This window comes from Cataglyphis hispanica, chromosome 26 (assembly GCF_021464435.1).
Source record: "Cataglyphis hispanica isolate Lineage 1 chromosome 26, ULB_Chis1_1.0, whole genome shotgun sequence".
Lineage (NCBI taxonomy): Eukaryota > Metazoa > Arthropoda > Insecta > Hymenoptera > Formicidae > Cataglyphis > Cataglyphis hispanica.
Window position 1 is genome coordinate 2,338,188 of NC_065979.1, and position 27,758 is coordinate 2,365,945.

At 35.3% G+C, this 27,758-nt stretch overlaps 1 protein-coding gene and 1 long non-coding RNA gene across 5 annotated transcripts in view; one reads left to right on the forward strand and one right to left on the reverse strand.

The window, feature by feature from the left end:
• Positions 1–1,435: 1,435 nt before the first annotated feature.
• Positions 1,436–4,846, forward strand: LOC126858620 (uncharacterized). The gene is made up of 2 exons (XR_007688703.1): positions 1,436–1,700; positions 3,380–4,846. It is a non-coding gene; the product is annotated as an uncharacterized LOC126858620 (long non-coding RNA).
• Positions 4,847–9,219: 4,373 nt separating this feature from the next.
• LOC126858575 (uncharacterized) overlaps positions 9,220–27,758 on the reverse strand; it is a 29,556-nt gene continuing 11,017 nt past the window's right edge. For all 4 annotated transcript variants that reach the window (XM_050609025.1, XM_050609023.1, XM_050609022.1 and 1 more), the window contains exon 4: positions 9,220–11,681. In XM_050609025.1, the coding sequence (XP_050464982.1) occupies positions 11,005–11,681 (677 nt within the window). In that variant the 3' untranslated portion in view covers positions 9,220–11,004. The remainder of the gene's footprint in view (positions 11,682–27,758) is intronic.

Genomic DNA, 27,758 nt, shown 5'->3' on the forward strand with positions numbered 1-27,758 from the left:
AAATCTGATAATATTTTTCAAATTCCAAATACAATTTTATATTCAGACTTGCGCAATATAATTTATATAAATATATAATTTTTCAATTTTTTTAAACGCCACAAAGTTATACTAAATTATAATATTAATTACACTAATTATACTAAAATATGTATTTCTGTATATTTTCTATTTTCACTAATTAATTATTTATCAATAAAATTCCGTATATATTATTAATTTGAACTTGTCTCATGTATATTCTTATTTACAGGAATAATTCAAATTTAAACAAAAGTCACACAAAATACTGTTATTTAATTTTGAGAATAACAATTATTTTTATAGTATTCTAAAAGCGCAAAATAAATCTACTTTTCTTATTTTTTAAAGAAAAGTTAACTATTAATAAAAAAGTGATGCATACATTTATTTTCAAAACTTTTATATGTATATGTACAGCAATAATAGATAAAAATAATAATATAATAAATAAGAAAAAGCAAGAGCAACATTGCATGACTGTTCATAAAAAAAATAATATATATAAATATTACTTACCAACTGCCCCATTAAAACATTGTTGTGGTGTCTTTTGCGGTCCTGGCTAAAATCATCAGTTATCATCTCGATTTTTATAACATCAAATTAATGCAGCAATCAAGATAAAGCCTCGTTGAATCATTATTTTTATCACTAAAAGCGTTACGGTTCATTATAGAATCTTATATTAAATCCAAAAATTCCATAAGTATTCGTGTTTAAATTCTTTCTTTCATTTTAAATGAAAGCAGGTAATTATTAATTTTTGCAATAAAAATAAAAATTATATTTAGAGTAAAAAATAAAAAATAAAAGGAGAAACTCTTCATATTTAAAGAACTAAGAAATCTTAAAAAACTAAGAAAACAACTCACTAAAATAATACGCAGAAATACATTACATCTTTAGTTATTACGAAAAACAGACTGGCATTGAATCGCGATTTAATTGAAACAACATGGAAATTTTGGATGTGGAGTATTTTTTTTAAAAGAAAGATTGATATCAGAAAAATGCTTTATATTAAATATCAAAGAAACAAACAGTTTCAACCTGTAGAGTAATATAGAAGGATTATATTCTCAAGTTTATACAAAGATAATAAAAAACTTGTCAGCAGTTTAAACTTGCCGCTCGAGCTTTTCTTCACCATTAACCTATAAAAGATGTGTTCTGAAATTCAGTACTGCCTACGTGTCATTATCCTTGTCTTACTTTCGGTGAACAACAAAGATGACGATATGCTAGCAATATTATCAGTAAATTACGAAACGTAACCCAAGTTACGAATAGAAACCAAGGTCTCCAAGCTATATTTTTATTTTTAATTTAATGACATTGGAATTCATAACAATGATATAAATAGACATATATGTTCTGATTTATTCTTTTGTTTTTTAGTCGTATTGTTTGATTAGCTTCTTAGGATAGCTTTAAGAATTTTCTATTGTCTTTAATCTCTTTTTTTTTCTGTGATTCCGGTTTTTTATTAGGCGGAATATATTCACTTAAAATATATCACCACTTGAAGAACAAGTACGTTACAGTCTTTGTTGAATTCTATCTCACAATAATCATTGAGAGATAAGTTCAGAGCAACGGACAATCATTTACGCCTGCATCATTTAATGACTATGTTTTCATTATATATTGCATTTTCTATGGACAGATTATGACAGGTATTTATCTTAAGATTTTTTTTTAACAGATACATTTAGACTTTTCGTCAAAAAAGACTCAAAAATAAATCTTGTATTAAAGATAATTTGCATATAATATATATTATTAATTTTGCGACTATTTTTTGCGTTTCGATTTTGATTTGCCATAATATTTACTGATTTTGTACTTAAAATATTACTGTAATCATAATTAACTAGTGAAAATTCGTATATAACTTGTTATTCTATAATATCAAACAAGTTAATCATTTTGGAAAGGAAGTAGATAAGGAAAAAAAGAAAAAAATTGCAACACTAAAATTAAATGATATAATATTTTATTCATATAGAGTAATTCAGAATATAAATGTCAAGGAACTGTCTGACCCTTTTCCTAAAGAAAAAAAAAGAATAAACATTATTGCGCTCATGTTTTCGCTAGCGCCAGCAACAAAATCTGCACAGTGTATAAATGTCACGCTCGTTGTAAGTTCGCATTCAATAAACAACTTAATTATCGTGTATAATGTTAAAATTTAATCGAGACGATCGTCCAAACATATTTGCGATTTCATTACATTTTTATATTAATTGTTTGGGTTATTTACACAAATATATTTTCCCTCAATAGTACTCATAATTGTTCGTTGTAATTCATCGTGAAAAGGACAAGCCACCTTTTGCATAATTTTAAGTACAATTCTGTTCTCAAGATGTCTTTCAAAATCAACGGAAAAAAAAAAAGAAAAATATTGTCAATACAAACAAGCATTTATAGGTCTTTACACATAATTCTCATAGAAAAAAATATTAGAGACTATTTATAAACAGCTTATAGGTTATAAGGCTGTCTTATAACGTGTATATGTATGTGTCGGATGTACATGCGAGTGTGTGTGTGTGTGTGTGTGTATGTGTATTATGTAAGTAGTAAATATAGAGTTATAAATATTACTTTTTTAAAGTAGTTGTTCATGCTATTTTATATAACTTCTGGTATAAATATTATTTCTCTTTTTCTTCTTTATTTTATCTATTATAATATATCTATTATAATATATTCTTATAATTCGTAAGTATATCTTGACTCCGTTTTCATCATGTGTGTATATGGAGGCCTGTACAATATTAATAAGAATATTTGTACAGAATTATGGATTTTATTTTTTTTAACTGTGTAGCAGAGCGACTCAGCGACGATTTCATCCGATAAACAATAGCTCGAAATATAGGAAAAGCGGAGGAAATAGTCATCGAGAGGCTCGTCTTTATCGCCGATGAGAAAAATCATTGTTTTTTTTTTTTTTCTTTATTTGTGTTATAATTCAATATTTTTCGAGGTACAATGAACTCGGAGCGCATCGTTGCTTCGTCTCTGTGCTCGCGCCGATATTTTAATATAACGCAGTTGATCGTGAAACAGTATCTGCAAATAATATAGGGTCGACAGTTCCGACAAAACGTTCACACACGCACACACATATATATATATATATATATATATATATATATATATATGTATATATGTATATATGTATATATTCAATAGTCGAACTTAAAACCGAGATACAAAAGAAACATTAAACTCTTTTTCTTCAAATTTTCATCTCTACATTTATATAATTATCTAACATAATCACAAAAGAAATCACTTTATAAAAATCACTATAAAATTATAAAATTTCTTTTGCGCGAAGCTGGATACTTTTGCCCACACTCTTATCTCGCTGGGAGAGAACCCGAAGCACCAATTTCTAAGAGCATCGAGAACGAAGCCCGGACGAAGCAATCTCCTTCTATTAAAGCAGCTAAGTCTCTGTAGTGCTCGCTTCGTGTGTACATTGTCGCGACGAGGAAGCATGCGATGCCATCACCAAGAAATATAAAAGTACAGACATGAATCGACGCGCATCCGACATCGTGTCCTTCCTCGTCGCACGTACAAACGATTAACGAATATTTTCTTGTCATTTTTTTCCTCTTTTTCTCAAACTGATTTTCTTGCAAAAATAAGAGATTCTATATATCTGTATATTATATACATATATATTTATAGTATATATATATATATATATATATATATATATATATATATGCATATCGCAGTTTAAAATCTGTCTGTAAGGATTCCCGTATGCCAGTTTATTAAAGTATATAAAAGAATATATATATATATATATATATATATTTCTTTTATATACTAACGTCCGTTTGCTCCGATTTTCCCTAGCACTTTTAGCATAAGCTTTATTATATTAATTTGATACAATTCTTATTCACCTCTATTGCGTCGGAAACACCTTTATTGGCTCGCGTAATTACATTTACTTCGATTGCCGTTATATATTTCTCATCCCGGTTATAACGAGAAATGATCTTTTTCGGTAGCGACGCCGTATAAAAATAAAGAGGATAAATAAAAAATATTTTTTTTTCTTACTCTGAATAAAAGAATATAAGTTACATGAACTATCCAATTGATCAACTATGATCAATTTTTAATCTACCTCACTTCCGTCAAGCCCCTCGCTTTTCACTCTCTCGCTTCTCTTAACCCTCCCACCCATATTTTCAAATTTCCCTCCTTCCCTCCCCTTTTTTTAATCGCAAATTTCAAGATTCGATACAATTACCCATCGTTTTTTATAACAAACTATATTTATTTATTTTTTTTTTCATATACATATATAAAACTCTCTCGTATGAACGATCGTTAGGTACATATAGTATTATGTATGTGTAAATTGCAATGAGCGAAGTTGAATTTCGGTCGTGTTTTGGGACAAGTTTGCGCCCTCAAAAATTATAATCTTTATTTTATGAAATACGATTGAAGTTTAACAAAAATTCTAGATGCGAATCGCTTATAACGAAAAATAGGCCTGGAGCTAGACGGAGTGGACGATATACGTATACAGGGTATTTCACTTTAAATCTCGGAAGGATGCATAATCGAGTACCTTTAAAAAGGCAGGAAAAAAATTATTAAGCAATGAGAAAAAAAAATAGAATCCTCCTATCGCGTTTTCAAAATAAAATCTTTCTTTTTTAAGATATTTCACAAAATATCTTAAGACATTCTTGAAACGTGAAAGATGAAATACCCTGTATACATTACACGTGTATCTTTATAAGAAAAATAGATAGCGAGTCCTGCTCCGGTGCTGCGCAAAAAAAAGATTCGAAAGCAAAAAAAAAGAATATAAATTTCTGAGCTTCTGTAACAATGAAATCTTCTGAAATAAATCCGTGTCTAGCCGAAAGAAGTGAGGTTCGCCTGTGTCTTACTTCTATTGTTCACAGTATATATATATATATATATATATATATATATATATATATATATATATATATATATATATATCGTATAATAATAATGTATGCTTCAACAGCCGTCCTTCCACTTAAGTTAAAGCTAGATCGACATAAGTCGTTTACAAACGCTAATTTTTCTTATTACGTCTTCTCTTCTATTCATACTATGATTAATAATTTTTTAATTCTATCTAACAGGTACGTGCGTACTCTTCGTGACGGATGCGAGGTGTTGGAAAAATTCGATCGGGAGCAACTCGCGTAGTTGCATCAATTCACGGCGTAGTGGAAACCAAATGGCTGTTATGAAAATTAGTTTCCAATTTTTCTTGTGTACAATGTCAACATGGCAACAACAAACTTAACAATCTGAAGACGAAGATATAAATTCGAGACTTCAAAAGATAAACTAGAAGCAAGGTTTGTACTGTAAATATCTATATTCATCGCGAAAGTATTTTCTTACAATATATATATATATATATATATATATATATATATTTTTTTCTTCCTTTCGCGTGATTCTCTACGGCCGATTAAAAAAAATCGACAATCTGCGAGGTCATCAGCTTATATTTCCTAAGTCATTTGCTACGCCAGCGAAATAAAATTTGCTCGAAATTTATGTGCATTTATAATCGTTCCCATATTCATGTAAAAGAGAATTTTGAGTTCGAGACGACAATCATGAAAAAATGTGTACTTATTCGTGTATATGCTCTCTTATAAAAATCTACAACTATCTAATCTCTAAATATAAATATATAGTTCTGCTAATTCAAAACCACACTAATTACTATTTCATAAATATTCAGCTGTGATTTAATGAATATTGTCTATAAAAATGGAAACAAATATGATTTCTTTTCCTTCTTGCGAAATCTCGTTCCAAAGCGTGGCTTAATTTCTGCGCTGTCGTCTCACGAACACGTTGAAAAGTGACTCGGGAAATATCTTCAAGACACAACTGTACCAAAAGATAAAAAAAAAAAGGATAGACTATAAGGTGGAGAGAAAAATGAAACACCCTCGCGATCCGTCAATCAGGTTATTCTCTGAGCAATTTTTGATGAAAAAGATCCTTGCCGAGAGATTTACAATTCTATCTTTATCATAAAAAAAAAACAAACAAACAAAAAGGAAATAAAAAAGGAATAGGGAAAATGCATTCTTAGGGCCGAATGTCGAGACCCCGATCTCTATCGCACGTTAAATACATCTACGACACGGCTGAAGAGCCGAACCTCAGTCAACTATTATCTTCCTTTTTTTTTATATTTCATACTATATTCATCTCTTCTTCCCTCTCAATTTGGCACGATACAGAGAACTCACAGGTCGGACACACGTGCAAACGAAAAATGCGGCAAAGCAAGAGTTTCACGCGAGAGGAGGCTTTTTCGTTCCCACAAGGAACGAAATTTACTGCGAGGTATACATTGTCGAGTTTCCTTTCGTTCATCCTATTCATCTATTGCTTAATTTATCGTCTGTCTGAAGCAAAGGAACACTCTTCAATCAAATGCGAGAAGTCGGATAGAATTAAAAAACCGTTCGATAATTAAGGAAGCTGTCAAACTTTCTTTCATTATATTCGAACGTTCATTAATTCATTATATTCGCAATTTATAAAAATCGCTGATCTGATTATTATTATTAGATATTTCTGCGTGATAAGCGATCTGAAGTTGTAAAAATCAATAAGCATGCAGGTTACGAATTGAAATTTCATTGTGTATAAAAATATGATTCGATGTGAAATAATTTGCGAATTAATATTTCTGGAGTATTTTTATCGAGATATCACGCCGACTTCTCACGTTGAATTCTCGCGCATGCACGAGAAAGTAGTGTATACGGATTATTAAAAACCGTAAAAATTGTAATAAATTATATTCAAGCCACTGCTATCATCCTAAGTTAATATATGACGAGCGTATTCTCGCTCGATTTTTCGGGTTATATATAATATCGTAATCTGACTCTTGGCGATGACTTTAATTACATATTTCATATATAAATCTATTTCAATATTTAGCGTAGAAAAAAATATGGAGACGTTAAAAAACGTCTTATACGAAATATGATAAATGTCGAGAACACTTGAGCGCGGTATATAATAGCGATAGAGATAAATTTTTAAAAGTTTTGAATGGCATTTCCAAATTACCTAGACGTAGCTAATCGCGTTATGTATATGCCGATTCCGCGAAAAATTAATGCGAGATACAAAAAAGTCTATAAAAAGTATACAAAAGAATGTCAATGTTAATTATCTTTAAGAATCTCTCGCGATCTTTGACCGAGCTTCTAGTGTGCCCTTTACGATCCATGGATCGCCATCGGAAAACTGTCGTGGTCGCCCCGTGTTCTGAACTGCATTATTATGTTGCATATGAATGTATGTATGTGCATGTACACATACATATGTGTATACTTATAAATATATATTATAAACTTGGGTCGCGATTAAAAATATCCCGTGTCATTAAATTAATAATAGTTTCTATTTTTAGTTTAACTGTATCCGTCTGCGTGTCATGTGTATGTGTAGCTGCACGTGCATGTGTGTGTCTATTGTATAATTAAAATGTCAGCTCGCGCGATTCTTCCTGATCCTATCGCCTAAATTTATTCTCTATTCTCATCGACGCGACTGTGTGTCTCTATTCCATTGCCGTTCGATTCATTGTTACGCTATTTATAATTTGAATTTGGACTATTTGCCGACGAAATGCGAACACAACGTATTCATGCGATATATATTTCTTTCTATGTGTTAACTGTCAGTGATGCGCACGTGCGCGCGCGTGTATTGTTTCTTGAAAGGTTCTCACCTTCGCGTTCAGTTTTCTTTCGACTGTAAAAAGTGTGCATACAAACGAATACTGTTACCTATAAATGTAATGAACACATTGTTTCTTTTTTGCGCCCTTATACATATATATACATATATATACATATATATATATAATATATATAATATATATAATGTATGTATGTATATATATATGTATGTATATACACATATACATATATGTATAATAATATAAAAAATCACCTCTGAAGATACTACGCGCTTTTTCGCTGGCATCTTCAGCTGATCTCTAGCATATTATTTATTTGTATGTCATACATAATTATTATTTACGAATATATTGTTGCTCTTATTTATGCATATTTAACGTATAATTGTATTATATGTTTTATATACGTAATTATGTATGACATAAAATGTATTATAATTGTTATTTAGCATCTTATTTTCTTTTATATATAAGCCGTGCTCAAAAGTTAACATTATTATTATGACGGTGTAATTATCTTGATTTAAGAAATGCCGGCAGCGCGATGCTACGTTAAAATAAAGCCGATAACATTGATATGAGGGTAAATATAATCATAATAATAGTAATAATTATTAATAATTATTATTTACCGTTAGAGGATCGGTAGTTCCTCTCTTTCTATCGTGTCAATATAATATATATATATACCTGTAATCTATATGTATATAAATATTTATTCACGTCTATATATATGTTCAAATATATGCAAATCTATGTACATACGTATGTATATGTGTACAAACTTATCGATATTAATGTTGAAAGTGTATTTTATGACCGCGAAATATGTCTAACGTTGGTATATATCACGATACTCCTATGCATGTATTTTGCTCTACAAAACAAAGTAATTAATTAGCTAAAAACAAGGAAGACACTAATGCTAATATCTGACTAACGCGATATCTTGAAGCGATATTAAAAAAAAAAATTAAATTTTCATTTCGGCGGGATCGACACGTGTTATTAGAAAAAAAAAAAAAATTAAAAAAATTTATCAATCCCGCGTTATAACGTCCATGTCCCTTCTCTGTCGATCGACGACGGCCGAAAGATGAAGCATATCAAACAAGTACGACTTATTGCGACAGTATCATCATTTATGCTTCATTTTATTGCACCCAATAGAATACGCGATGTTAGCCGTACAATCGAGCTCATTTTCTAAACATGGCGAGAGAGGGAAACAAAACTCCGGCTGCAAAAGGAGTGAGAAAAAAGACATATAATCTTTAAGGAAAACCTGATCGAAAGGATGATTCGGCTGACTCAAATGGCTCTATGCGAGAAGTAAAAAAGATATGTAGGAAATACAGAAAAGACTTATACTAATTATAATAAGAGCAAGAGTAGGTCAAGTTATATGTGGCATGTGTTCGCATGGCGTCGCTTTACATGTAATCGAATAGAGTATATATGTGTGTTCCCCAAGTAAGAAAAGCTACTCTCTCGATTATTGATGTAATTCAATTGTACGTATGGTAAAGCGACACAATATAAAGCAAATAATGAAAACACCACACATTGTCTATGCGTCGTCATTCTGTGAACTATTTCTACCTATTTTCTTGACTGATTCATCATTTTATGTTTTGTGTTTCTACCTACCTATTTACTTACTCCACTTAATAGTGCATAGCCGAAAGCAGCTACTTTCGCACAGGTTGCTAAAGAAGACTCGAGGCAGGGAAATTTGTCTTTATCAAGGTCGCGCGACTAGGTCGGTCATCGCTTAAGAGACCTTTTCCGCAGAAATTAAATCGAAAGGAAATACGGGAGAAAAGAAGGGAAACATTATCAGTTAATTAGTGCCCTTAAACTTGGTACCAATTATGTCCATATAGAGCGCAATTAAAAAAGAACTTCGAATGCGCTGAATACCTGAGAGAGACCAAACCTCGAAGAGAGAAGTTTGTCTTGTTTCCTGGGAATTTTGAGTCTTTATATATTCGTCATCGAAAAAAATACCTTTTCTTGTATTCTTACTGACGAATTGTCATTGTCAATTTCACGTCAATGATTTTGTCAAATTCACATAGTCCGGGATAATTAAATGTTTATAATATCGCGTATAAAAGAGTTAAACTTGAGATCTCGAATGACAGTAACCATCGATTCATCGTGAGCACAATTCGCTTTTTCTGCTTCGATGATACGAGAAACTCAAGCCACTCTTTTTCTTGGTTATCGATGTAGGTTTTGGAAAAGAATCGATTGCCAGCGACCGAAGTACGCGTTTTTCTCATTTTTTTTTTTTTACTTTTCTTTCTTTCTATTTTGTACATGCATACATAAATATACGCATATGCACATATGTCTCTACAAAATGGTTAAAACGGGTACAAACACACCCCAAGACCGGCGAACCGGTTAGGAACCGGTAATCAGGTTGTTGAGCAATATCGTGATAAAACTTTCTCCGTTCGTTCAACCGATTCGCTTTATCTACGCGACGGAAATTAAAATGCGTCCAATGACTCGCTGAGGTGTAGCAGATTGGACGTTTCGCGTGATCATTGACATGAAGCGAATCGCTAAAGGAACGCGATATTAAAGACGAGATACCAGAGAATGTCTTCGATCAAGTCGATCAAAGCGGTATCAAGCGAGAATTCTCATTGAACGATCGAAAAAGTTTTTGATTTTCGCATAATTTATCACGTTAATTAATATCTCAACAACGGCTGATCATTTTCGTACCCGTAATAAGTTCATATCGACAGTTTCGTTACCTTCACGCGCACTTGGTCGGCAGCGATGCTGTCTCGTCGTTGTAATAGTTGTATAAAATCCGAATATTAAGAATAGATATATAAAAAAAATTATACAATAACACACTCTTCCCACATCTCTCTCTCTCTCTCTCTCTCTCTCTCTCTCTCTCTCTCTCTCTCTCTCTCTCTCTCTCGTTATTTCTTCGAATTTTATCTCAGAATACGCGCATTCACTCTGTCATCACTTGCACTCCCCTAAATATTAATATCGTGTTTCCGTTTCACAGCCTCACACAGTTTTAAGGTCTTTGGCGTGCACTACGTCCTTTTCCACTACTGTTACGGCCGGATTTTATATCGCATTCAATTCGCACATCGATATCGTTTGTGTCGCGTAAAATCGATACAAATCCCGCCACGAGACTGCTCACGGATTTTCCTCCTTCAATATCGCCGCTGCAAACGAAGCATCCTGTTTTGTAGCCGCTGCAGCTCCTCGAGCTTCTTTTTGAGTATCTGCTGTTGCCTTTCCAATTTTTTTCTCTCCGGCAGGATGACAATGTCCTCGGCTTCTAACGTATTGATATACACCTTGGCCTGCCTCAAAATAGTCACTTTGGCAACTCTCTCTTTATTCGCGATCGCTGGCACATGCTGCTTCAACACATCGAAGAAGTTCTTCATGCTTATTCGCCGCTGTCGCTCCATGTTGTTATGCAGATTCCTCTTGTCCTCCTCATCATCGACCTCAAAGGTCTGAGTCCGCCACTGCCTTGCACATTTCTGTCGCTTCTGCCCCCGTTGATAGGTTTGCACCCGAGCTTGTTTGAGAGGTGGGCCAGATGCCTCATTGGAGCAGATCTGTGCGGCTCTCTTTCGTTTTGCAGAATTCGGGCCTGGTGGCCTACCGCGGGGTCGGCGCACGGTTGTCTTGTCTATGTTCGCAGCCAGGTGATTTGCATTGTGTTGCTTCTCTGCGAAGTTCATGGCCACCTGATTTGCATTCTGTTGTTTCTCCGCGAAGTTCAAGGCCAACTGATTTTCATCGTGTTGCTTCTGCGCGAAGTTCAAGTATGTCGCTTTCTTCTCATATGAAACCACATCGATCTCTTCCTCCTCGTCTGTAACAGAATCAATAGATTCATCTATTAAATATCGTTAATATGAATATAAAAGATTATCTTATTAAAGATTATATATCACGCAAATAGTATGAATTCACACTCGTGTAATGTAATACATACAAGAATGCTTTGAGTATTATTCGTCAACTTCGATTAATATAATCTTTTACCAAAAAATTAGCCAACATATAAATATTTTTTTACGTATAACATTATCGTTGACATTATATTATATATCTTCGCGCAAATAAATAATAAAAAATTCCTATCTACAATCGAGTAATTGTAATGAATAAATATAATAATAACACTATAATCAAAGAAACTGTGTGATAAAATAAATATCCTAAGAATTAAAAAATAAGAAATAAAAAAAATTGTTATATATATATATATATATATATATATATATATATATATAATAAATTATATTATATCATAAAATTAAATTATATTTATTCAATTATATTATTTTATTATTATCCTTTATATTTTATTATTGCATTGATATTATATTATATTATATTATATTATATTGTACTATATTGTAATATTATTTATATTATTATCATTTATATTATGTTACATGATTGTATTGTGTCACTTATAGTATATTGTGTATATTATTATTATCAATTATATTATATTATAAAATTATATTGCATTATTATCCCCTCCTTAAAAAAACTGCAAGCATTGTTTTTAAATGAAAAATCAGAGCAGATATTAATTATATAATAAATTAGATCATCAAAAAAGAAAAATACATGGGAGCTTTTGCTAGTAGCGAATCCTTTGAAGATCATGTGACTACGGAGGCGTTTTAGGATGACATACGAAACCGTGGGCGTTTCTACAAACTATATCATTCGCGGTGCCTGGCACAATCGGTGGAAATCCGGTTGGTCCAGATTTTTCTCATACAAACGTACTCGCGCTAATTCTTTCATTTCCGTAATTCGATTCAACATCGTCACATTCTCATGCGTAGAGAGAATAGTCTCTCTGACGATATCCGTTCAGTCCTAACCCGTTCGCATTTTCTCAATTGTCGTAATATAATTCCATTTCAACGATCGTTTCGCGCATCCACCGCGCAGTTTATCTTATCTTTATTGAGTCAATTCTCATTCGTCTTTCAAAGTGATTCATACGTAATAAAATAGACTATTATACAAGATATTATACTTCTGTCTCCCTAGTCAAGATTGCCGCGTCAAGCATTCCTTCATTCTATTTCTTCAGCAGTAAAAGCGGATGGATCAGTTGATTTCACGAGCGTTGTAACATTTGAATTAAAAATTTATGAAGAAAAAGATTTCGTTGACATGTATTTTCTTATTTTTGTTTGATTAATGAATTCATCAAAAAATCTCCTCTGTTATTAGTTTTATGTGACACCTTACATCCTTTATAATCGCAAGGCTACTGTATATGTCCAAGAACGTCGTATTTGTTCATGAAGTTTCATGAAGTAATGAAAAGAGGTCAAGATAAACGACAAAATTTTCTATAAATATAACTTGAATTTCTTATAAAAATACTTGTTATGTGCATCATATTAAAAAGCATCTTCATCAGCAATTATTTTAACATGAAAATCAAATAAGTTGATTGCCTTTGAAGCGTACACTAGAAACGAGTGCATTCGCGTAAGCACTAAGTATCATAGAAATCCACGTTAAAACCGTTAATGTACCATTTGAAGAAGAACTCAAAAGTTGTTCACTTAGAACTCTCATATAGGAACGTGCATGCCTTTTCTGGAGCTGCTCCATAGATGCCGTAACATTTCAGTCTGAGCCCCGCAAATGGGGACAAGCGGAAGGAGACACTCCCGAAGAACGAGGAAGAAAACGAGGAGACGAGGTGTGTGAGGCTCGCGCGTGTGCATCAGGCACCTATGCATGTGCACGAAAGTAATCTCGTGCCAGTGCGCTTCCACGTGTTTCGTGCACTCGGGCATATATGAATCTTGCGCCGAAGTTGGCGCATCGCCAGGAACGCCGTCGCCCGCGCGGTGCAAAAGGCGCGAAACGTCTAAAAATAACGGCGCACTAACTAAATTGGTAAGAGAGACTTTGGTTTATTCTCTCTCCTTTTCTATGTCTGTCTTTCGCACGTGCCACTGTTCCGGCGCCTCTATGATATTTGCGATCCACGTTCCCTTAAATACTTTAAAAGCGCTCAGAGGATATCTTTTATTCTTTATTAAATGTAATTAGAAATATATTTTTAACAATTAATTAAATTAAAAATATATCTCGATAAGAACTTTTCCAGGTCTTCTCTTCGTAAAAAAAATTATGACGTAATATATCTCATCTTTTGCAACAATTGTATTAGTCATAATCCACGGTCGTTGACGTCAGCGCGCAAATATCTCGGAGGAAAAACGCTTCAGATTTTTCACGACATTTCGCGATACTCATCTTTCCGCAATTATTATATGTTATGTTAATTACACATACTCGCATGTGCATCTGTATGCGTACGCGTGTGCGCGGCGAGCAGGAATCACGCGAGTTGGGAACGCGGAAGTAGCCGATGCTGCCCGCACACAACTGAATGCTAGAATGCTATATGCTAATAATCGTTATAGCGTAGCGGAATTTACGACGTATGTATCTCGTTCGCGTGTATCGTGTACATGCGATATCGCACAGACGTACGATTATGCAGCGCGAGCGCCGCTCATTCACTCCACTGACATAAGAAACGACGCCGGTCTAACGTCACTCGTTATCCGGCTAATTCATTAACCGATAATCGCATGGGTTCCGACTCCGCCTCGCAATAAACGTTAAAGTACTAATTGAGTCTTACGAGGACGTGTGATGAATAACCGAGAGCAGGAGCGAATGTTAGCTCGCCGTGAAATTGATCCGGCTTCCTCCCGGCGATTCTTGAAGCAAGGTACGCTGGTCTCGGGGAACGATGGTTAATTAGCACGTCAGTACTGTATCATAGTCGATAATTTTCCTTCCACAAGTTGCAAACGACGCATGTCATTTTACGTCGATTGCATACGTCTTATTTGTACATGTGTGTAGCAGTATGACGTTACGTAAAAAATTACAGTCACATATCATCAAGAGAGCCACGGTGTCACGAGGAACGACGAGGAATCCACCTGACTACGCTTCAAGTCTCCCTCCACTTCGCGCTCTATCAAGGATCTCTATCTCTGTCTCTCCTCACCGACACCTCTCCCATCGACGCGCGTATCTCGTAGCGAGATTTTGCGAGTAATCTTGGATCTTGGTATCTCGTGAATGTCACATCGCGCCATCGTCGAATGAAGGAGGCCGCAAAAGTGGTCGGCGGCGTCTTGTCGCCGATGCAGCGCGCCGCGGCCTCGATGTTGGGTTGAGGGAGGGAGGGCACTGACGCGACGGAGCGAGTACTCCACGCGAGATCGGCGGGAGGGAGGGGGGGGAGAGGGGAGGCAAACGTCAATTCGCGGCAGCACGTGCAGCCGCGTAAGAACGACCTTGGGGGTCAGTGCTCTCCTCTCGCGTAAGCAGGCCATAGTACATAGTACGTCGACGCGAATCGATCGTCTCTTCTCTCTCCCCCATTGAGATAGGCGACGCGACGTCGATAAAGGAGAGCGTGAGAGGGGTGGGGTGGGGGGGAGAGGGGGAGGAAAACGCGACGGGGAGGGAGAGGAAGGATTCCTCTCCGCGTCGTCGTATTGAGCGCGACGTCTCTCTGCCTAGGGGAGAATTTGGGCGTGGATCTCCGGGGTGAAAGTACTCCCGCGCTTTTCCAGGTGGCACTCCTCCTCTTCCATTCCTTTTTTTCACAACTCTTTCTCTTTGGCGACTGTCATAAAAGTGGCGCGCAAAGCATAGATAGACAGATGTGTGATTTTAGGATCTCGTCAAGTTATTAGAAATGAAATGTCTTACATGCGCGTATGGATTATTTGATATGATAACCATAATTATAATACAAAGCAGTAAAATTTTTTTTAAAGTTAAAAGAATAAAAAGAAAATTTAATGAAGAAATTAGGATTAATCTTTAGAATTTGAAATAGCTGTGTGAATTATTGGCGAAACATTTTTTAAGTTTTTAGTTTTATATATTTAAAAAGAGATGTATTATCTTTATATTAAAAACATTTACTTACTAAGAATAAATTAAAAAAAAAAAAATTATGAATATATTTATAAAGATTTTAAATAATTAATAAAATAAGATTACATTTGAAAGAAATATGTATATTTTCTCAGTTTAGATAGAGCGTTTACTCAATCAAATTTACATCTTTGTTGAGAAATTTGCGGATTGATTAGTTAAGGATAGAAAAGTTCAAACAAAAGAACAAACATAGATATTTTGACTTGATAAGAAGAAATAATCTAATCAGACAGAATAACACGTATGTACAATTAAGGGTTACCGGACCGGAGTATCGCGCGATATCTGGTCGATATAACTCTTGAATACGCTGATGATGTTCGAGTTTCGTGTTTCATGCGATAACCGTATAAGTTCCTCGATACCCGACGACCCGCGCGTCGATAACAACTTCCGATTACATCGAGATGTATGCGATGCTCGTATCTCCGTAACCTGTGCGAACTTCCTTCGAGCGGCTTTGACGTATTTCCATAGAGCCGCCATCATACAGTGATTATCACTTTCTCCCGCACCACATACAACATTTAAAGATCTAGGCGAGGCTCAGAGGAGATATTGCTCTAGCGATGATCTGCTTTCGACGATCTGAGTGAACTTTCATTTTTATTCACGGTTCATGGAATTTTCATCGTATCATCGAATTCTCTAACAAATTCCTGATCTTCCAGAATCATATTTCTTTACATCAGTTATAAACTTAGCAAAATAAAATTCAACTAATTAATTAAGAGCGGGGATAATTTTTTTTTTGAACTTAAGAAAACAATTTTAAAATTAAATAATTTATTTAAAATTATCCATCCACTTTGCATGCATGCGCGCAGGATAAAAATGATTTTCATTGCGCTTAAGTTACTGGAATTCAAGAAAAAAGCACATGCATGGGGGAACTACTTTATATTTTAAAGTAGTCTTAAATAACGATCCTTTTCCTTCAGCCACGTATACGAATGTGACGGTACGTTTCTCTTCCTGGTCACCCGTATATAAGGCGAAGCCATAAATCTCTTCATGCTCGAGTCTCGTGATATGTAAGCATCAAGCAGTTCAATCTAGTTACGAAAGTGAAGATCATCGCGCGAAAGGATTGAAACTTAGAGTACACCGACGCCGAAATAATAATGAATACACAATATTTTATATCGTATACAAATTACACGAGTATTTATTTCTCCCTTATACTGTTTTACCGTATATATATATAATTATGTCAAGAGAAATCAAATTTTCACTAACATTATATCTTTTGTTGCCTGCAAAAAATTTTTGAATTGAGACTTTGGTTGTCATTTGCATGCTTTATGCATTCCTTTAAAAATTTTTTAAGATAATTTTTAAGATAATTTTTAAGATAATTTTTAAGATTTGTACATCCTTTGATAATGTAAATGCAAAACTTTATTGTCGCGATCAATAATGAACATATTTCAGAGACAGATTCTTACAAATAATCATTTAAAGTAATTTTTTCCAATAAACAAAATAATATTTTGTAATAATGTTTTTTAAATATATCTAGATATATTTATAAATCAAATCAAACGCACGTTTCCACCCACCGGCGAACACGACCACGCAATTATCTAGGAGGTCTCGCCGCTCACATATATGTTCGTTGCTCACATGCAGATATAGTCGTAAACGGAGATATCGTGAGATAGAGAGGTGGGGACAAAATCTTATGGCAGTTATGAGATATACGAGCGGTAGTATCTAGAGAAGAAGAAGGAAGGAGAATATACTAGCGTATATAGTCGACGTCCGTTCTCCGATGACCAGACGCAATCAGAACACTCCCACACGTCAATATAGCTGGTCGCAAATCAATGATGCATTTAGCAACGATCACCGAATGATTCTTCCTTGTCTGCCCGCGAGAAATCGCGCTCGAATGAATCATCCTTATTAAGCAAGCCTTTTACGAGTGATATTATGCATCGAAGAGCGAGAAGAATCAGAGTATGAAGAATTAGAAATATGTTGAGACAATAATCGTGATTTGTCGAACAATTCCTCGCTACTTCCAAGGAATACAGACGGCACGAGAAGAAGGCAAAGAAGTGCATCTCTCATCTCGCAAATCATTCACGGAAAATGTCAGTCTGTTCGCTGCCGTCTCACTCGCCGTGTCTACTTCTCTGTCTTTCCCCTTATCTGCCTCTCTATCTCTCCTCTCTCTCTTGGCATCCTTTCTCCATCGCCTTTCCACCTATCGTTTTGAGAGTAGGTAGGTAAGCGACTGTGTGGCATACCGCCTTGAATGAGAAATGCAATAAGAACAAGAGAACGGCGAGGCGATCGAGAGAAGAGGAAAGACTTTCAATGAGGGACAGAGGGCGATGCCGAGCGTAAAATACGTGCATTGCCGTCGAGAAAATAATTAATTGATCGATAATAATAAATTGAATCAAAGATTTATCTATTCAATTTCAATACTAAAATATGTAAAGTACTTAAAACTTGCGTGTGTATTTAAGATTATTCAAAATTTTCTCAGTGATATTTTTTTCTCTATCTTCGAAGAATACAAAAGAACAAAGTGCAAGAGAATTTTATCCAAATTATTATTATAATTTTTATAGTTAAAATATAAACTTTTTTTTCCCTAATCACATTATTAAATTAAAGGTAAATTAATTATAAACCAAATAATTAAGAATAAATATATTGTGGATCTTTTCTTTTTATCAAAATTATCGTTAAAATTAAAAGAAAAGAAAATGAAAAAAGTCGAACTTCTTTCTCAGAAAAAAGTACTCAAATCGCCATTGACGATACTGATCCAACATTCTTAAATCAGATTTTGCTAGTTTGACATTTCGGGCATTCGGCTCTCTTAATTGCCACTGCAAGAAGTTTCTGATTAATCGACCAGACCAATCCTCTCTCTCTCTCTCTTCCCCCCCCCCTCTCTTTTTCACTTGCACGCCGACCGGAAACAAGTATGCAAACTGAAACGCGTCGTTCCTATGCGGGAATAACTGATAAATCTTTGGTTCAACTAAAAATGATAATTATGCTGTTATCTATGTCTTCGGAATAACATTTAAATAACTTACGTAAAGAATTTAAAATTATAATGACGTCCGCTTGATAGGAACATTACTTTAAGCAATGCAAAGTAGATATTAGCTTGTATCGAGGCTTTAAATTTAACTCATAGGCCTGTAAAAAATATTCTATTGTATAACGAAAGTAAAGTTTAACTTCTTCAATTATTTAAAACTATAGAAAGAATTAGCAACAGTACTAAATTAAAAAAAAAAACTTTTGCAATACAATGTTAATTTTTTTTTTTTTTTGTAAAATAGTAATTAACCGTACATACATAACAATTTCGTATATTAATAACGTTTAACTGACCTTTAAATAAAGAACTTTTACAAGAATATACTCTTTCTCTCTCTCTCTCTCTCTCTCTGTTTTATTATTCAAAAAAAAAAACTTCCTGTTAGAAAGTCCTAAGTGCAACTCTCTTCAGGCGACGCTCTTACTACGGCACTTACTTATCTACAGTCTCTCCCACGCGGCCACAGTTAATGAATGAATGAATTACGTCATCTTACGGAGATGCGCTTTTACGTACAATCCGCAGCACAAAAATAGGCACCCACTTGCTCCTGAAGGAAAGGCGTAAATATAGCCAGTGGGAGGAGGAAATGAAGGAGAGAAGGAAGAGAAAGAGACTATACGAGAAAGTATGAGAAAAAAATGCATTTTGTCATATTTTATAAGTTTATATAAAAAAGCAAAAATAGAAGGAAATTGTTATTTAAAATTTTGCAAAAAATTCCAGAAAAATTATTAAGAAAATTGTAAGAAAAGAAAATAAAAAAACTTTCTTTCTATCAATAAAATATTAATATATATAAATAATTATAAAATATTATTTATCAAAAAATGTCTGAAATAAAAAACTATAATAATGTGGAAATATAAAGAGACAGAGAATGCGAGAGGATAATTGATTTCGATTTGTGCTTAGATAATTAACTGATTGTGAGTGCTGAGAATGTTAATTAATATCTTCGCAAGATGCCAAACCCGTCTGCGTGCGGGCAATAGTGCAAAGCGAAATTGTTTTGCAATAACCAGAAGGCGCGCTACAATCACGGTGAAACTCTGCAGTTCAATGATTAGAATACAACCCACGTCAACCCGCTCGTATTATATACGTATTTTAATAATGGACCGTTTGACATTTTCCTTACTTTCGTACGATGGCTTTCGCAACGCAACGTTAGTCAGGATAAATTCAGTACCGTGTAATTATTCCGCCTCTATTAACGTCTGATTTTTTTTTATTTCAACTAATCATTAACTTTGTTAGCTCCACTGTCAGAATTATGTATGCACATTCTAAATGCTATATTCGAAATAAAATAATGGCAAATATTTGACAAATTAAATAATATATATTAAAATATTGATCATTAATGTTTATCAATGATATCATTATTATTTATCAGCATTGTGGTAAAAGAAATAAAACTATTGCAAAAGAATAAAATAAAATAATGGACTTTATTGCGGATTTAAAAACCGCAAGTTTTCAGTCAGTAAAACGATTTTCTTTTTCATCGTAATGACAAGCGAGAAGGCTACGCGCGTTTCACCTGTTTCTCCGAAATCAAAATTGACTTTCAGAGCGACGCGAACGTGATCGATGCGTGCCGCCTGAATTCACGGAGGCGCGCGTATTCCCGCGATTCAAATGCGACGTGCGCAAGTAACGCGTTCCAACGCATGGAACTTTCCTGGAAGCTTTAAGCGGCAGAAATTTGCATGAGGAAACGGAACGCGACGCGGCGCGGCCTATACTATCGATGGGAAAGAAGCCTGGGCGGGGTTGCGCGTGTGCGAATACCACGAAAGGCGGCTTCAGACGTAAGACGAGTCGGCGTCTTCCTTGAAATACGTCCACCAGACGATGCCAAATCGTGCGAGATGACGCATGAGTCAAGTTGCGTGCGCGAGAAATTACCTGGCGTATAAAAGTATCTACGAATTCTAAATTCCTCCAATAGATAATTTAATAATTATCTTTATATTTAATAATTATATTTAATAATTATTTTTATATTTAATATTTATATTTAATTTCTTTTATATTTAATATTTATATTTAATGATTACTTTAATAATTATTTATTATAGACAGAATAATCTCTACATTTTCTTCCTCCCATCTCCCCCTGAATTTTTTAGCATTTTTATTTTTCATAACATCTAGATTGTAAAAAAAAAAATTGGCGTAATTTCTTAAATTTTGAAATGATCAAAAATGTATCGCTCATACTAATTATCCCTAAAAGCAACTTGTTAGAAATGACGGAAAGTCCGGTTGAAAACCGATCCGCCAGCCGACGTTAATCACGATTCTGAGATGCGATCTTGATACGGCGAACAAAGTGCACTCGTTTTTTGCTTGTCGCTTAGCCATCCCGGTCTCCTCACCTGGTGATTAATCTTGCGAGACACGAGATCGAGCGGTCGGTCCAAGTTCGTGGAATTTCACGATCTTCCCTCTTCGCTCCGGTCGAGAATTTTCTGGCCTCTATTATATATTAGGCCTGTGCTTATTCTAGCGCGGTCGCTATCGCTATTGGCTACATATATCGTCACGTTGGCAAGGCCTCGTGTAATCAGCGGCGCTAAGCGCTTGGCGCCGAAGACTCACACACATGCGCGATTTGCAGTTTTTAGAAGTTGTATCAGTTTATGTAAGAGGAGAAAAATGTCTTCCTTGTAAATCATCATAGTCACAATCTGAATTTCTTGTTAATCGTTACATAAGCTTGCAAAAATAAATTTGCAAAATTTTACAGATATTTCCCCAAATATTTTAAAACACAATAAATAATTGTAATTCACAAGTTACAATATAGTTATAATAAAAATCATTGTGTTTTAAAATATCCTTATCATACGTTGATTAATCATATCACTTGATAAATATAATAATAAATTCCATTATTTAACATCTCTAATAAATGTCTTAAATAATAATGATATAAAGTCACTATATCCGCACATTCGATCAATATGTTTTAAATGATTGCGAGAAATAGTCGTCACATGATACAAGGAATGAAGAGAAATATCATATGTAATGCATATTGAATCGCCGTCTCTATGCGGGAAGCTATTACGGACAATTGCCCGATTAAAAATGAAATACGCTTCCCTTTAACATATGCTAGGATTCAGTTCTCAGTGATGAATCATCCTGGTACACGTCGGGTCTGTCTCATCATTTCAATGTGACGAGACTGATCCGTTTCTGGGAAAGTTTTGCGATCGCTAATTTTTAGTTTTTACAACACACATACACATACACACAATTCATTTCGCATCTACTTGGAATATCTCCAACTTTATAATGGGAAGTCATAGATTCTCTTCAAAAAAAAAAAAAAAAAAAAAAGAGAGAGAGAATAAAAAATAAAAATACGATAAATTAAATTCGAATAAGTATTTTTTTTTTAGATAATAACTGAGATTTACTAATTTTATAAACATTGCGCTCTCTCAAATTATCACTTCTCATGATCGACGCAATATTTATAAATAAATTGCGATTTCTCCTGAAAGATTGAGCGCCGTTTTTCCTACGCAACGATTACGTTGTAAATATACATATTCATCGAACAAAAATAAATTTACTCTCGTCAGAGTGATCCAAAAGAGGCGGCTAGAAGATAAATGCCAGGGGGGCTACGCGCCCGTTCGATACGGCGTTGAATATTCCCCTTTGCCGTACCGGTGAGCGACTACGGCGCGAATGGCAAAAAGGCTTAACCGCATTCCGGCGACCATTTAAACCACCGCGGCGGGGTCCCACGCCTGACCGCAAGCGGCGATCGGCAGACCGGCGGACCGGCCGGCCGGCCGGCCGGCTATCGGTTGACGTCACTTGGCACCGCGCGACCTTCGAGTTCCCGCGCGATCGAGAGCGCAGACTCCGTCGATCTCTCTCTCTCTCTCGCCGGCTATGCGAAAGTAACTTGGCGCTGGGAGGAACCGCTCGGCGCGAACAAACGCATCGTTCGATGCGACGTTATATGTGTTGAGATAAATCTTAATCTATAGGTATTACGCAAACACCGAGCAAATATCAAATGAAGCTAATCATCGCATTAATTTGTGACGGATAATTATAATGAAACAAGATGAATTAAACTATCATATGTAATGTAATTTGTTAATTTAATTTAATATCTGCATGCTAGGACAATCTATGGTTTGGATCTTTCTCAATAGAACATAGACTAAGTGATTCTTTTATCAAAATATACTTCTATGTTCCGAACATTTAAGAACTTTTATTATACTTTTTTTGGTGACTTATTTAATGTACGGCAAATTTTCAAGTAAAAATGTTTATTACATTTTTTATGTATTAAAAAAAAATACAAGATAGTTATTATTTTGAGATATATCATGTGAAGGTTGCGTAGATATAATAGCGATTTAATATATCTTACGCACACAAAAGAGAGATCATCGTGCAAAGATGAGATCGAAGACCATATGTAGTACTTGCTTCAAAAAATTCAGATCATGAATCCGTTAATCCGTATGTGATATACAACACGGTGAACGCTCAAACATATAGTAGGATCATGGATTAAAATCTATTGAGAGATCATGAATAGAAAAAGAAGCGAGTAAAAAAAGAATCAAACCATTCAATTTATCTGTACTGGCGTTAATCGCTTCATATTTTTTCCATAAGAAAATAATCTGACAAAGAGGAAAAAAAAAAGTAATCAATGTGTCCTTCTCCCGGATGAATGAGAGACAAGGAGGCCATCAGTGCAGAGGTCCGCGGAGATATGAAGAAATGGCAGTGCTTCAATCACGCAAAAAAAAAAAAAAAACAGGCAAGGCCGCTTAATCATAATCAGAAATTACGTAAGAATCGAGAATGAATTATTTGCGTACGCAATGCATCTTACCTACATTTCGCGGCAATCGGGTTCCGATAAGCGATCGGAGGGACAAATCAATAAGTTTCGCGACGAAAGTCATCTTGCTGGGTTCAGTAGGATGCGAAAAAACAATTACGCATGCGGTATGATAAAAATGATCTTATAGCGAAGTTGCACGTGTCGAATGATTTACGACTGCGATTATCTGTTCGTAAATTGGTATACATAATGTGGCCTCGAATTTCGGCCTGATAACGTCGAATGCAAGCTTTTTATATGCGATTAATAAAAAGAAGTGAAAGATATCATATAAAAAGAAGAAAAGAAGAAATAAAAGAAGAAAAGCTAGCGAAGGAATGTCGGAAAGTGTAATTTTTCGCCCGATCAATCACCTGCGCGCTTCACTGACCTCTGGCCGATCGTCATCGGCGACTTACGCGATGAATTCCGCCAATTATCAATTACAATCGGGCAACGCCAAGGTCGGATCTACGACGTGTCCGGTCACACGCCACCGTCGTCGTCGTCTTGGTCAGACTTATTGGGCTACATGATGCGCGCGCGCGCGCGTGTGTGTGTGTGTGTGTGTGTGTGTGGGCTCATTAAATAGCCGAGAGGAAGCGCGGCACTTTGAAGGAACCCACAGTTCGAATATGTCCCACTGTCTTGCTGTTTATAAAACGCATTTGGCGCTTCGCACACACTTCTCGACATCTCCCTAATGACTGCTACTTGAGCCATTCGCGACAATGTTGCAAGATTGCGACATCCGACATTGGCATCATTATTCATTCAGATGTCTATTTTACATATGAAGTTTAAAAATAGTAGTTTTAAGATACGTTCTTTCACATGATTGCGTGATACAGGAATAAAGTACATTATGATTAATATATATCATGTTTTATGCCTGTTTTTGTCTCATTTATATACTATCCATATTTAATGCTCGCGACATATCGAAGATGAAGAGAAAAAAGAAAAAAAAAAGATATAGAAAATCTCAGCTGTAATATACATAGATCTATTAATGATCGATCGAAGGCCAAACATGTACTCCACGTACAAATGCATTCTAATATCAGTATGTACATATACTTCGATATCCTTGTCTTCCCGCGAAAAGTAACGCGACAATCTTGCTACGCCTACGTAAGGCACGAGATAAGAGAGACGATCACGCTACGTAACCGACCAAGTACCGCTGCGAGCGAGAGGCGAACCGGCCGGCCGGCGCGGCGGTACGTAATCATCTTACGAGCCGACGCGACGCACGTACGTGTCTGGGTCACGAGCGAGCACGTGCACGTGTGCATTCCGCGCGCGCGCACTCGCGGACTCTTCCGCACGCGCGTATGCCGCGCCGCGGGCTATACATGCTCCTCGTAATGTATAGACGCGCACACATACATATATATGCGACCGATAGACGATGTCGCCATGTGGTGCAACATACTCTCAGGTGGCAAACAGCGCGGTTTTCCTGCCGAGCGATGACGTCGACGTCATCGATGGATTCCAATGCTGGTGGCAATTACGCGCGCGGAATACTCTCCGGTATGATTGACGAAAGGTATGTCCCGATTCCGCGAACATTACGAAGGTTTAGTTATAGACGTAATCGCACGAATAACGCTGCACATCCTTCATTCTCTGTTCGCGATATTTGTCTAATGTGTCTTGCGTTTAAAAAGGCAATTAAATAAATACTTTTAAGATGTTTTAATTTTAGATTAATAAGTAATAACTTTATGCATAAAACAAATATATATAGTTTTTTTTTAAACATTCTACGGATCAAAAATAAAAAAGATTTTGCGAAATTTATATTTTTATATTTATTTATTACTAAACAAAACATGTGCATTTTTAAATTCCAAATTAGTAGCGATTTCTTAAACTTATTTACATTTTTATCTCGCATACTATATATATGTAGATGCGAAATCATTCGACTATTTGTCAGTAAAAAAATATGATGATTATTGAAGATTAACTAAAAGTAGAAAACCTTCTACTTCTGGGATTCCACCAAATAAAAGACTTGATTTTATGCAAACAAAAAAACGTGCATTTTATTGCTCATATTTGCTTCGTGGAAAAAAAAAGAAAAAACAACTGTTAAAAGAAAACATCAACCATTATACGTGTGGCTTATTCGAGTTATGCAAGTCGCGCGCGCAAGTACATACCTGCTCGCCAGGTATCATTGTAGTTACACACGGCATCGCGCGACACGTGACGGAACGAACGCCTGTTACGAGAAAAATTCGCGGGACATGCTCTGAAAGCGCGAAAAGCCGTGAAAATAATCTAAGGTATTGTCGCATATGACGTACGATAACAATGATAACGTCGCCCGTCATCTCGAGAGACTTTGTCATACGTTTTCTTTCAACATTTTTCTCAGGCGAGCAAATAATCAATAGCAAAGCAAGATGATTCCACGGCAATTTTTAGTTTAATAACTAAAGTATTTGGTTGTGTTATTAACGGAAATTTTCAGTCACCTCGATGATTTATTAGATATGCCCTTATGAACTTTTAAGATTGAAAAAATATTGGGTTGGCAACTATTTTTTAAATAAATAAATACAAATTTTTTAAAAGTTTATTCTTCAATAAAAATTAACAACTAATTAATCAATAATGTATTCTCCCTTGTTGTTTACAACTTCTTCCTAACGTTCAACAAGATTTTCAATACCTCGTTGGTAGAAATCACCTGGTTTCGACTCGAAAAAGTCATCCAACCAAGCTCTCAATTCTGCATCAGTATTGAACGAATAGCATAGCATTTGAAAGAGATCGAAAGAGATGGAAATCCGAGCTTTTGCGGCCTTAGAACCTTGATTAAAAGCAAAAAGAAGGAGGTGTCGAAAATGCTCATTTTTCTCAACTTGACATTCCATTTTAATGATCTGAAAATTAACGTAAATTAACTCGAACAAAAAAAACAGATTCCGGTAGAACAAAACATCCTCTTTCGAATGATTTAAAACATTATGGCAAAAACCTTTTAATGATATGCGGAATGTTAAAATTTAAAAAAACGGCGGGAACTTAGTTGCCAACCTAACCTAGAAATTCTTTTGCCACAATGTAACTTCGTAAGTTTGCTGACTCAGTTTTCAGGAAAGCTGAATAATATCGTGATTCTGGGAAAAACTTGCGTCTTAGAGATTTTAGTTCATGATGTACGAATCGATAACTTTTCCTCACCTCGACACAATTTTGCGACGTGAAGATACATGGAGAGGAACCTTTCAACGGCCGGGCCGCCGCGCGATCCGCGATACCGCTATCTATCAATGCGCTTCTCCGCCGATGGTAATCAGTAATCATTGGTGTCATTGAGAGAGAAACAGTGCCAGCCGAGAGAGGCTGGCAATTAAGTCACATTTACGAGCGCTGCCAAGCGCGCTCACAACATCCTTTGTCAATATTGACTCAAGACACAGGGAATGGCGATGCGGCGCGAATCAAACTTTATTGTCTGCTTGGTATTTTGAAAGAATGCACGACGAGTATGCTCGATATTTTTCGTCTTACACCATCGGAAGACAGCTCGTATGCTCTACCACAGTGTAAAAATCTATTCCAGTGAAGAATCGTGAGCGGAAACTCAATGCGCCTTGTGCATTTAATGATTGTTTAGCGAGACGGTAGCCGTGTTTCGTTGAAATACACCTCAGAGCGAATACACTGCAAATATATCCTTCGACTCCTAGAAATACCATCGAGCATCTCCAGCATGAAAATTCATAGAAGATTCATACAGTGTGGTTAGCATAGCATTTACAAGTTAAACAGATTTTAAGAATCGTGAAAGGACAAAAATAAACTCTTTACGCGCGCGTCCGTGTAAATAAACTGCATTTATACGAAACAATGTTCTGGGAAAGGTGGATATGCATTTCAGGCAGTTAGAAGAGCTTGAAGGGATCGTTAAGGTTCATTCCTTTTTTTTTCACTCATTGTCAGTTTCG